The sequence below is a fragment of the Filicampus tigris genome, chromosome 6, assembly GCF_054856515.1.
Source record: "Filicampus tigris isolate MCC_2025a chromosome 6, RoL_Ftig_1.0, whole genome shotgun sequence".
Classification (NCBI taxonomy): Eukaryota; Metazoa; Chordata; class Actinopteri; order Syngnathiformes; family Syngnathidae; genus Filicampus; species Filicampus tigris.
This window is the reverse complement of record NC_141222.1, coordinates 2,970,808-2,982,500: the sequence shown is the minus strand read 5'-3', so window position 1 is coordinate 2,982,500 and position 11,693 is coordinate 2,970,808. Positions and strand designations below refer to the sequence as shown.

Genomic DNA, 11,693 nt, shown 5'->3' with positions numbered 1-11,693 from the left:
AACGCTCTCAGAATAAAGTTGAATAACAAAACAAAAATTTACAGAAAAGTGCATTTTCCCACTCATTCATCGCTATAATTTGTAGACTTGTGACTTTATTCATGTTTGGGTGTATGCTGGGGTCACACTAATAAACCGGCGTAGTTTGTGCAACATGTCTCAGGAATACATGCTAGTTATGAATGATGCGGACTAAAAGCGTGTAAACTGAATGTTAACCGATCATCCAGGATGTCATGTTTGACTTGCTCGCTAAAGTACTGAGTGTGTGTATGCATGCGTTTATATTTGTTGGTTCTGAGTGTGTGTGAGTTTAAGCTTTTGTTTAGTGAGCATGCGCGGTCGCCAGGTTTTCCTCGTAATCCATATGGCTCGTGGTGCAACAGAATTGCTCTTCGATGTGACCGTTTTGGCACATCTAACGATGTTATTCCCACCGACGTCAGTCTTGTCAACCCCAAACCATTTACAGACTACGGACGAAATGGACTCGCGCCTCGCTATGAATATCCGCTCGACACTCCGGGAAATGTGGAGGAAAAAGCTCCGCTGTAGTGCGGAATGAGTCACGTGACCGGGTTCTGCCCGCTGATTCTGTGAATTATTATCACTTCCTCCTCCTCCGCCGTCAATGCGCACTGATTTTTCAGCATTTCCTCATACTTTGCGGCCGTCGGCTGACTCGCTTTGAGGTAGTATTAATACTCGATAGTGTAAAATTACACATCGTGAAAGCAAGATTGACGATGATATCGATAACGATATATAATCACCCACCTCTAGTGGCAAGCATTAGAACTGCAATAAGACAAGCCGAAACGTTGAAAATGTAAGTCAAATTAGCTGTTACACCATCACACGGGCCAACTTTAAAGTAAAAGTCTACTAAGGCTATTGCATTGGCATCAATGACTCAATGTATTATTTGGGAAGCTTTATTTTGAAGTTAGCTTTTGAAGAGGCGGCGTGTTCGTTGAGTATGTTTGCAGCGTCCATGTGTGTCTGAATGACTTGTCAGGACAAGAGGCAGGAAAAAAGTCCTGTAGCATTAAGTTGCCAAAACGCTTCCATAGATGCGACTTACGTGATCCATGAGGGTTTTCGACTTCCTGTGCTGCTACTACAGTGAATGCGGACTAAGCACGTTGCTTTAATGTGAGAATGCTGGGGTTTTTTTTCCCACCAACCATTGCGCGGATCGGTCCGAACTGTGATGCTTGATCAATACCGTTGCACCATTAAGGGGCAGGGTAAAAAATAAATTCATAGTTTTAATCAGGGGTGTCCAAAGGCCATTCATTTGTCACAGTACAGACTATAATAACATTTGACAAGGCCTATGATGTTTGCCTGCATTGTACTATGGTACTTACCAGTGATGCGTGTCACGTGTTATTTTTTTAACCAATCATTCAAATATTACATTTCAACTTCGAGCTATTGCAATGTATTTACAATCACTTCACTTGTTAAAAACAACACACAGCGGAAAAAATACATATATAAAATCACAAAACTTTTGCGGGTTTTTTTTTTTTTCTGTCTTTAGGGGTGCTTAGCACCGCTAAAAATTGACTACATATGCCTATAGTTTAAAGCAATTAAAAATGTAAATACAATTTTTAAAACTAGAGCTGCGAGCAGCTATAACGGGCCCTCGCAACCCTGGCCAAATTGGGGTACTTGCACATTGGGGTACTTGTAAATAGGACAATAAGTATAAAAAATGCCTGATGTTTTTCCAAAGTTGCATGAGTTTCGCCCAGGTTTAGACCGTGAAAAACAGCATAATTTGTCTTTGCAAATGGCTCGTCACAATGGCAACAACGTGCAACAAAATAAAAAACTTTAAATAACTTTTCATCTTAAGCATGTTTAGGTGAAACACTCAAAGTTTGTAGATGATCGGATAAAATGTCTTGGAAGAGTTTGTTAAAATATGACCTCTAAAAAAGGCCAAAAATGTTGGCCAATTCCAAAATAAAGTCAAAATGGAAAACTTCCTGTAAGATTTTGCCTATGGCTATAAGATAACTTTTTGTAGGTCTTGGCCTGTTACAGATGTCACAGATCTAGGTAAAACGTAGAACCGGGAATGCTTCCTTAAATATGTGTAGGGGGGGGCTATAGAGACATTTTTTTCAAACAAGCACAAGAAATTTCAACAGTATTTATTTTTATGCCAGGTCTAATGTGTGTGCAAAGTTTCATGATTTTTCGCACTGGTTTAGATCCTCAAAAACTGCAGCATTTTTCTTTTTAAACAGTGCATCGCAGTGGCAACAGCCTGCGATGAAAGAAAAAGCTTTCAATAACTTCACATTTTAAACATGTTTAGATGAAACACCGAAAGTTTGAAAATGATCAGATAAAATCTCTAGGATGAGTTCGTTAAAAATGACCAAGAAAGGCCAATATATGTGAAGAATTTAAAAATAAAGCCAAAATGGCGAACTTCATGTTGGATTTAGCACATGACTACAAAAGACATCTTTGTATGTCTAGGGCTGTTACATATACTTCCCAATTTCCACAGTTCTGCATGAAACGTGGAACCTGGAATGCTTGGTAAAAATTTGTTTAGATGAAACACAGAAAGTTTGAAACCGATCGGATAAAATGTCTAGGTTTGTTAAAATATCACCTATAAAAGACCAATGTAGGCGCAAAATTTCTTAATAAAGCCAAAATGACGGGCTTCCTGTTAATTTTGCACATGACTCGAAAACACATTTTTAAGATCATGGGCTGTTACATATGCCTCTCAGTTTTCACAGATATGCGTTAAACGCAGAATCGGGAACGCTTAGTTTAAAATTTGTATGTGGCGCTAAAGAGCCAGTTTTGGAAAATACAGAAGAAATCTCCAAAATATTTATTTTCATGCAAGGTCTAATGTGTGTGCCAAGTTTCATCAGTTTTCGCCAAGGTTTAGACCCTCGAAAACAGCATCAGTTTTCATGGCAAATGAGCTGTCACTTATAGGATATACAGCGCATCGCTACTACAACATCGTACAACGAAATAAAAAGATTTCAGTAGTTTTCATCTTAAACATCTTTAGATGAAGCATGCAAAGTTTGAAGATGATCGGATAAATGCTCTAGAAGGAGTTCGTTAAAATATGACCAGTATGAAAATCCCCAAAAGTTGCAACAATTCCAGAGTAAATTCAAAATGGACTTGACAATTTTATTACAAAACACAATCTTTTAAGCGAAAACCAGTATGGTTTTAGAGAAAAAAAGGACCACATCTATGGCAGTAATGGAACTTGTGGAAGAAATCGCAACCAGTATAGATAAAAAAGAATTTACTGTTGGTGTTTTCATTGACCTAAAAAAAAGCTTTTGATACAATAGATCACAATATATTAATGGAAAAATTAGAGAGGTATGGTATAAGAGCTTTGGCAAATAAATGGGTTGAAAGCTATCTAAATGACAGAACATTGTATGTACAGTTTAACAATTTGAAATCAAACAAGTTGAAGATAACTCCCTCAAGGGTCAGTGCTTGGCCCTAAACTATTTATACTCTATATTAATGATATCTGCTGTGTTTCTAATATTTTAAAAAAAGTTCTATATGCTGATGATACAACTTTGTACTGTTCTGGAGAAAACCTTCTGGAGACTGTGGAAAAATAATTAAATGTATTAAAAAACTGGTTTGACACTAATAAATTATCTCTGAATTTAAACAAAACAAAGTACATAATCTTTAGTACCAAACAAATTAAACAAGTCAAAATTATCGTCAATTCTATTGAAATAGAAAGAGTATATGAAACTAAATTTCTTGGGAGTTATTATACATGAAAATTATGTTGGAAATCACACATAGAAAATGTTAAAAGAAAATTTTCAAAAACTATAGGTATCATTTATAAAACCAAGGATATTCTAAATAAGGCATCTTTATATATATTATATTGCTCATTACTATTGCCATACCTGACATACGATATGGGGTCACACTTATAAAACAAACACTCAGTCTATCTTTAAGATAGAAAAAAGAGCCATGCGAATTATCAACCACTCATCCTATATAGAACCAACAAATCCATTATTTATTAAGTTAAACACTCTCAAATTCCATGACTTAGTTGAATTTAAAACAGCACAAATAATGTACCGGTATAAAGCCTACAATAATCAACTTTGCCACAGTATCCAGAAGCTGTTCAAAATCAGAGAAGGTTGTTATAGGCTAAGGGGTACAAGCGTCTTTAAAAAAAATCAAGGACAAGAACAAACATAAAGCAAATGTATGTTTCTTCAAAAGGTGTGAATTTATGGAATAATTATGAAATAGAACTGAAAAGTTTTGAATCATTTTCAGTGTTTAAAAAGAGGTTTAAAAATATTGTATTACAAAAATATATAAATCAAGTATAGACACAGGAACTGAAAGTGAATCTCTTAATTAACTGTCTTTAGTTTTTGGTTTATGAATATGATTATCCATACACGTGTATAATAGGGGCATGTCTGTTTATAATTATAAATTTGTTTTTTCTTTCTCTTTATAGCGTTTACTTTGTATATATGTAAAAAATCGTTTTTTGTTGATTTTTTTGTATGGTTTATGCTCGGGTATATGTGTGTATGTATTTATGAATAACCCACCTTCGTATAAATAGAACATGATTTCCAATACTTTATAGTGAACAAGGCTTAGGACTCGACAAGTGTTTTACTTCTACCTACTCCCCTTGAACATATAAATTTTACTGGATTAAGATAAGTAGGCTATTGATCTTTATTTTTTTGTTTTATATGTTCAATGAATCAATAATAATAATAATTTCTATGAAAATAATAATGAATAAACTAATGAATAAAGGGGACTATTGTTTTATCCTTTATAACGCTGTCTCTGACGTCACACCAGGATGTTAGCCAACTTCCACACGGTTAAATAAATATGACGCATAACAAATTACAATAGAAACACTCTACTCTTCGCTGTAGTGAGAAAAATGTATCAAGTTCCATCTATCAAGACAGAAATCAATTAATATCTATCAAGATTGGACTACAGCGGTTTCGGCCAGTATTTCGGTAAAGTGTAGTTCCTGTTGAAGGGATTTGAGTGTAAATTCATTTACTCACCCGTGCTCCTTGGTGATTCCCGGCGCTCAGTTTGGTTAATGAAGACCACAACACCGCTAATACTAGAAACGTAACAATGAGAAGTAAACCCCGTAAAATAAGTCCCACTTTAATTCTCATTTTGGAAGATCTTCCTATGAAGCCTAAAGGTGAACATCTGAGCGCATGACTTTACGATGTCTGCAGGTAGGTACTGGCCAAGTCTCGTTTCTTTAATTGTTCGTTTCCTCATCTTCGATCCTCGCCCTTCTGTTTACATCTTAGCTCCTCCCATCAAACATCCAGGCTATGTCCAAATGTACACCATTAGTACACAATTATGGGGTTACGCCGTTTTGTAGGCGAATCCGAATTGTCAAGACACGGGCTTTGTCCGAATATGCAACCATATACCCAACCCCTCGTTGACTATATAACCCCGCACAATATAAATAACTACAAAGTAGTCCCCATCATCGTTACTATGTCGCTAAGATATTCACGCTTGCGCCATGTTGTTTCCTGGTCGCAATGCATTGTGGTCTATATTAACTTGTTGAGTGAACATCAATGCTCACTGCTTTTCCAAGTGTATTGTGGCTAATGTTGAGGGCCCCAACATTGTGGGCTCATCTCATGTTTCTTAATTGCAACGTTTGAAGCTCCTCAGAACATTGAACGCGTCCCGGAAATTTTTCTCACATATGTCAAAACACAATACGTGACCCCTACATGATCTAAGACGCACATGCGCAGAAGGTCGACCATCATTTATCACGAATACGGCAATTACAATAAGACAAAAATACCTATATAATGCCTGCGCAATCAGCGGTGCGGGGAGGTGCCCTCCCGTCTAATGACGTTCAAACAATAAAGACATTAGTTTGAATTATCAGAGAATACCTAACTTAACCCATATTACTAAAGGTAGAATAATACATTATAAAATGTTACATGATATCTATACTTAATCAGAGGTTTAATGTGGAGCATGTTTTCTCCTTGTGTGTGTGTGTGGGGGGGGGGGGGGTGCGTACGCATGGGACTTTGGATCATTTATTTTTTGACATAGTATACACCAAAGGGTCTGTGTACAAAACGGGGTGTTTTTCGTTTTTCAATAATTGGAGCTAGTTTAAAAAATAAAATACGAGCCATTTTGCATAAAAAATATAGCTCTTAAATTGAATTATGTATAATTTTCCTGTTGTTATTTTTTGCATTCCCAGATAAACGCGAAGAATCCAAAATATGTTAATCCAAAATGCGAAATTGCAGGGATATTTTAAAATCTCGATTACAAAGTGACCAGAGGTTCTTAACCCGGAAGCAATGCTTTAGCCTGTCTTCAACGGCAGCGCTAACAGAAGTAGATTCGGTTTGGCACGAATTTGAAGTCTGGGCGACATAGTTGTTATGGTAGAACAGGTAGAGACTAAATGCATGCGCTAACCCTGAGCCCCCTCTTGTGGCCCCGGGGAGTTACTGTTTTGACTTTGTAAAATAAACGATTGCAAGCCCTCCAATTCAGAGCCGTCTCGGTCTCGTCTATTTAGTGGAGCCCGCACTTACAGCTACCAACACAATGGTGTCCCTCGAACCCTAAGTATATTTAATATGAGAAATGGTCGCGCTAAATCTCTCGCATGCGAACATTTCTACCATTTTATTACAATTGGGGTGCAGCTCAGCGAGAAAAAGTTAGCTTGACGTTCGACATTCACGAGTTAGGGACAGTCCACAAATGTTATGTTTGTTTGTGTCATAAATTGACAAAAATATTCACCAAAAATCAGTTAATTAACATTTTGTAGTTCTGATTTCTGTAGTGGGCGGGCACGGTGGAGACTGGTTAGCACGTCCGCCTCACAGTTCAGAGGTCGTGGGTTCGATCCCGGCTCCGGCCTCCCTGTGTGGAGTTTGCATGTTTTCCCCGTGCCTGCGGGGGTTTTCTCCGGGTACTCCGGTTTCCTCCCACAGTCCAAAAACATGCATGGTAAGTTGATTGGACACTCTAAATTGCCCCTAGGTGTGATTGTGAGTGCGGATGTTTGTCTTTGTGTGCCCTGCGATTGGCTGGCAACCAATTCAGGGTGTCCCCGGCCTACTGCCCGAAGACAGCTGGGATAGGCTCCAGCACGCCCCACGACCCTTGTGAGATTAAGCGGTACAGATAATGGATGGATGGATGGATTTCTGTAGTAGATGAGCATTGGGAGGCATTTAACTACTAAACCTCAAATGTTCCTACTACACCTCAAATGTTCCTTATATAGATCATTTGGGAGAAGTTGGAGCCAATTCAAGGATGAGTGTGCTAAACTGGCACAAATATTCACCAAAAATCAAGTGTAACATTTTTTCTCATCCTGATTGCTCTAGTAGGTGCAAAAGCAAAGCCTCTAACTACTACACCTCAAATTGTATGTTATATAGGTCATTTTGGAGAAGTTTTGTCAACTTTTGATACCATCGCGCATAAAATTTGTGGACGGTCTCTAACTATAACTGAATACTATATCGAACGTCAGAATGTCAAGCCAACTTTTTCTCGCTCTGAAAGCAAAGCTAGTGGCTACTACACTACTTCTTGTGCTTCCTGCAGCGCGAACCAACGGCTGAAAAGCGTAAAAATTGAAAATTTAATATTGAAATGGAAATACGGAAATTCGTGCCATTTCCAGAAAACTCCCCATATTTTGTAGTTTCTTTTTAAAAGGGGCGTTAAAATGAATATCCTATTTTTGTTTCAAAAATGAAAATTGAAAATACAACCTAAATTTGATTTTTGATTTGCGTTTCACAATTAAAAATAGAATGAACGTAAGGTACACGGACCCCACACGGTCCGGAAAAAGTTGGCTTGACATTCTGACGTTCGATATTACAATATAACATATAACAATGCTATAACATATACACATACGTTTTACTTTTACTCGAGTATACATGAAGAAGGATGTACTCTTGATCCACTACGTTCGGCTAAACTTGAGTTAGTTACTTTTCTCTTCACCCATTCAGTACCTGGACCACTCGCAATCGAGCATAATGATGCTGTGGCAATAATCTTCCTTGAGTACAATTTTAACATATTTGCGATACTGCCCACTTCTGATCAATTTTCATATTTTACATTTCATGTAGTCCATTGGCCTGCATGCGTATCATAGCTTTTGTGTATTCATCAGACAGGGTCTACATATGGCCGAAAGATGATGACTGGCTACCTGTCTGCAATGAGAGTGGTTGTTAGTGAACGTCGGGTGGGGAAGATTTTGAAAACAACTCATTGTCCCTATCACAACATGCGCAAACGTGTAAGTATACTTTGTAAGACTTTAAACTGTGTGCACATACGTACACACACACCCACACACAAAGTATATACATTACAAGCTGACCTTAGTTTTTTTTCCCTCCCACAAAGGAAATTGAGTTTCTCTTTTAATTATGCACAAAATGCACTCCTAAATTGTAATATTTTTGGTCTATCCTACATTGAAGATGTAACATATGACGAGTCAACATTTGATTCATGTTTTACTATTTCTAGATCAGCAGTTCTTGAATATGGAATGTGGGACTAGGTCAGAGTGGACCATGGCCGGGAATTTTACTTGTCCTTCTATATGCAGGAAATGCTGCCTCCCCACGGACACAACTTGCAGAGACAACCATATGTCCAAACTCAGTCAACAAAGGTGAGGTCATGCGCTCCTTAATGCACATGTGCATTATGTCTGAGTCTATAATGACACTAATAACAAAACTCTGGCAATGGTTGTTAGTGGAATATATAGCTATTATTTGACACTTTTTTCTTTTTTTACAAAATATATCACTTAACCTTAACAAAATGCACCCTTGAGTGGAGATGCTTGTAGGTACCCTTTCACATCAATGGTTTCACTCCTTGGAATTCCAATCCACCTGCTTCCTATGCCTGTTAACTTTTTACATGTTTCCTCTTTCCATGGTGATTTTTCAGACTAAATTGAGCAGGCAAATGTACCGTTTTCTTGTCTACAGACTCATACAGTAGAGCGAATGTGGGTCGAGATCAACAACCGGGTAAATTACCCCTTGGTCCTAATGCAGCTGCAGGATCAGGAAGTACTCAACATGGATGACAATGTCACCAGATAATGTACATCAAACCTTACAGCTGCGATGTGCAAGATTGGCATAACAAGAGCTGTTCTTGCATGGAATGCACACAGAATCCCAGGTGAGTAATATGAAAACAAATATTTACCACATTATGGTTCACTTCTTTATTATTTTTCCAAGTTGAGAGTAAATCCAAACAAAATATGACATTTTGACCTATGCTGCTTTGTAGGCAAAGGAAGGAAAGAAAAAAAGTAGGAGCTGAGTTTTTGCCACATGCCGACCAAGCAGCAGACATGTACCAACAGGATGTTGGCTCTTCACTTACTCGAGTGTCCTGTTTTGGAACTGACCCCTGAGGAGGACAAACTGTCAGTAGAACAACGTTTTGCAGAGGAGTACCCTGATATTTCAGTTTTATTAGAAAACGTGGTAAACTACAACTTTGTATCTTTTCAGGATGCATTGCTGTATCTGATAAACATTGCGCAACAATATACATAAATCAAATAAACCCCAAGTTGGTTCTGGATATACTGTATATTTTGTTACTTTCTTTTAATTGCAACAATTGAACACTTGCTACAATAGCAATGTTAAACAAACAATGTTCCTCAACCAATGAACATATTTTTCTAAAGTGCACCAAGAAATACTTTATGATAAAAACATTCTGTAACCACTACGGCTGTATAGAGTGCAAAAATCCATCTTGACTTTTAACAAGGCAATTAGCCAGATGTGCTATAACAGAGGTAATCCGGTTGAAATCACACAACATAATACTGGACAATTTAAAGGGTTAATCCATCTTAATTAGACCACCCAAAATGGAGAGAACACTGTCAAGACTGATCAGCCTGTGTGCATTAACAGAGAACTCATCTGCCCTGCATTTGAGGCACTGGTTGGATGTCACCATCCAATGATCAACGCAACTTTTGCAGCCAACAAAGCTTTTGCAGCATATGGCAATCACAGGTTCTTCCATTAGCCCTGTTTGATGAAGACAATAAAAAGGACAATACAAATGCAAGATTAGAGTTCAATATATTATCTTTTCTCTGTTTCATATAAATACTACACGGTTCAAATCTTGACCAGGAACAGTTTCACTTCAAAATGCAAAAGTTAATTAATTCTTGATTCGTTTGGATATTCAATTTGATCATACTTTAAGGTAGACTTTAATATTACATGAAACAACAGACCTTTGCATACAAAACAACCAAAAGCCTCCTTCAAGTGTGCTATCATGGGGTTGGTCAGAACCAGCATGGCGCGGCTGGTGTTGCTGGCATGTGTTGACAGGTCCTTCATGACTGTGGTGACTTCACTCAGCCCTTGAGCAACCAAGATCACTTCTTCGATTTTATCACGGACCTCCTGAAGACTTGTGGAATCCATATCTTTAAGACTACAAGGGACAAAAACAACAAAAATCCACAAAATTCACCAGTTATGTTCAGTTTTCCTAAAATAGATGGTATTTAGAACAATTTTCAATGTTGTTGTCTGGAACGAGTAAGAAAAAGTCTAAAAAACGGTTTTATTTTCCATTTTAAATTCTAAAACAAAAATAGAATATGCACGTGACACAAATCGAAATAGGGCTCGTATATCTGTTTTAGATTCCCGAAAGTTGTCACTGACAGCATTTCTCATACTGACCAGAAGATGGCGATACTGTACTGTAATGCTCCATCTCCAGCCTCATTCCACAAACGCTACACTTGGAGAAAATGGTTGGTTCCCCTCGGTTAAAATAATAATAATAATGATAATAATAATGATAATAACAACAATAGTAATAATAATAATAATAATAATAATAATAATAATAATAATAATAATAATAATAATAATAATAATAATAATAATAATAATAATAATAATAATAATAATAATAGGCGGCACGGTGGTCGACTGGTTAGCACGTCCGCCTCACAGTTCAGAGGTCGTGGGTTCGATCCCGGCTCCGGCCTCCCTGTGTGGAGTTTGCATGTTCTCCCCGTGCCTGTGTGGGTTTTCTCCGGGCACTCCGGTTTCCTCCCACATTCCAAAAACATGCATCGTAAGTTGATTGGACTCTCTAAATTGCCCCTAGGTGTGATTGTGAGTGCGGATGTTTGTCTCTGTGTGCCCTGCGATTGGCTGGCAACCAGTTCAGGGTGTCCCCCGCCTACTGCCCAAAGACAGCTGGGATAGGCTCCAGCACGCCCCGCGACCCTTGTGAGGAGAAGCGGTACAGATAATGGATGGATGGATGGATAATAATAATAATAATAATAATATAATTATAATAGCATGGTGGTCGACTGGTTAGCACGTCCGCCTCACAGTTCAGAGGTTGTGGGTTCGATCCGTTTGCATGTTCTCACCGTGCCTGCGTGGGTTTTCTGCAGGTACTCCGGTTTCCTCCCACATTCCAAAAAACATGCATGGTAAGTTGATTGGACTCTCTAAATTGCCCCTAGG

At 38.0% G+C, this 11,693-nt stretch overlaps 2 protein-coding genes across 7 annotated transcripts in view; one reads left to right on the top strand and one right to left on the bottom strand.

The window, feature by feature from the left end:
- The window catches only part of galnt7 (UDP-N-acetyl-alpha-D-galactosamine: polypeptide N-acetylgalactosaminyltransferase 7), a 53,815-nt gene extending 48,056 nt beyond the window's left edge, over window positions 1-5,759 (bottom strand). For 2 of the 3 annotated variants that reach the window (XM_086034552.1, XM_086034551.1), the window contains exon 1: window positions 5,121-5,759. In XM_086034552.1, coding sequence (XP_085890678.1) covers window positions 5,121-5,240 — 120 coding nt within the window. In that variant the 5' untranslated portion in view covers window positions 5,241-5,759. The remainder of the gene's footprint in view (window positions 1-5,120) is intronic. The other variant, XM_086034549.1, reaches the window with a different exon arrangement.
- Window positions 4,944-9,747, top strand: LOC147145467 (uncharacterized). Of its 4 annotated transcripts, none has more exons than XR_015087298.1 (5): window positions 4,944-5,306; window positions 8,294-8,422; window positions 8,659-8,806; window positions 9,135-9,333; window positions 9,448-9,747. XR_015087298.1 is itself a non-coding variant. In XM_086034558.1 (5 exons), exons 1-4 carry the CDS (start codon window positions 5,297-5,299, stop codon window positions 9,249-9,251), a joined length of 318 nt encoding a protein of 105 aa, XP_085890684.1. In that variant the 5' UTR covers window positions 4,944-5,296; the 3' UTR covers window positions 9,252-9,333; window positions 9,448-9,747. The 4 variants fall into 4 exon arrangements, 3 of the variants coding, with proteins under 3 accessions (XP_085890684.1, XP_085890682.1, XP_085890683.1); XM_086034558.1 differs by having other exon boundaries at window positions 8,298-8,422; window positions 8,741-8,806; XM_086034556.1 differs by having other exon boundaries at window positions 8,741-8,806.
- Window positions 9,748-11,693: the final 1,946 nt, after the last annotated feature.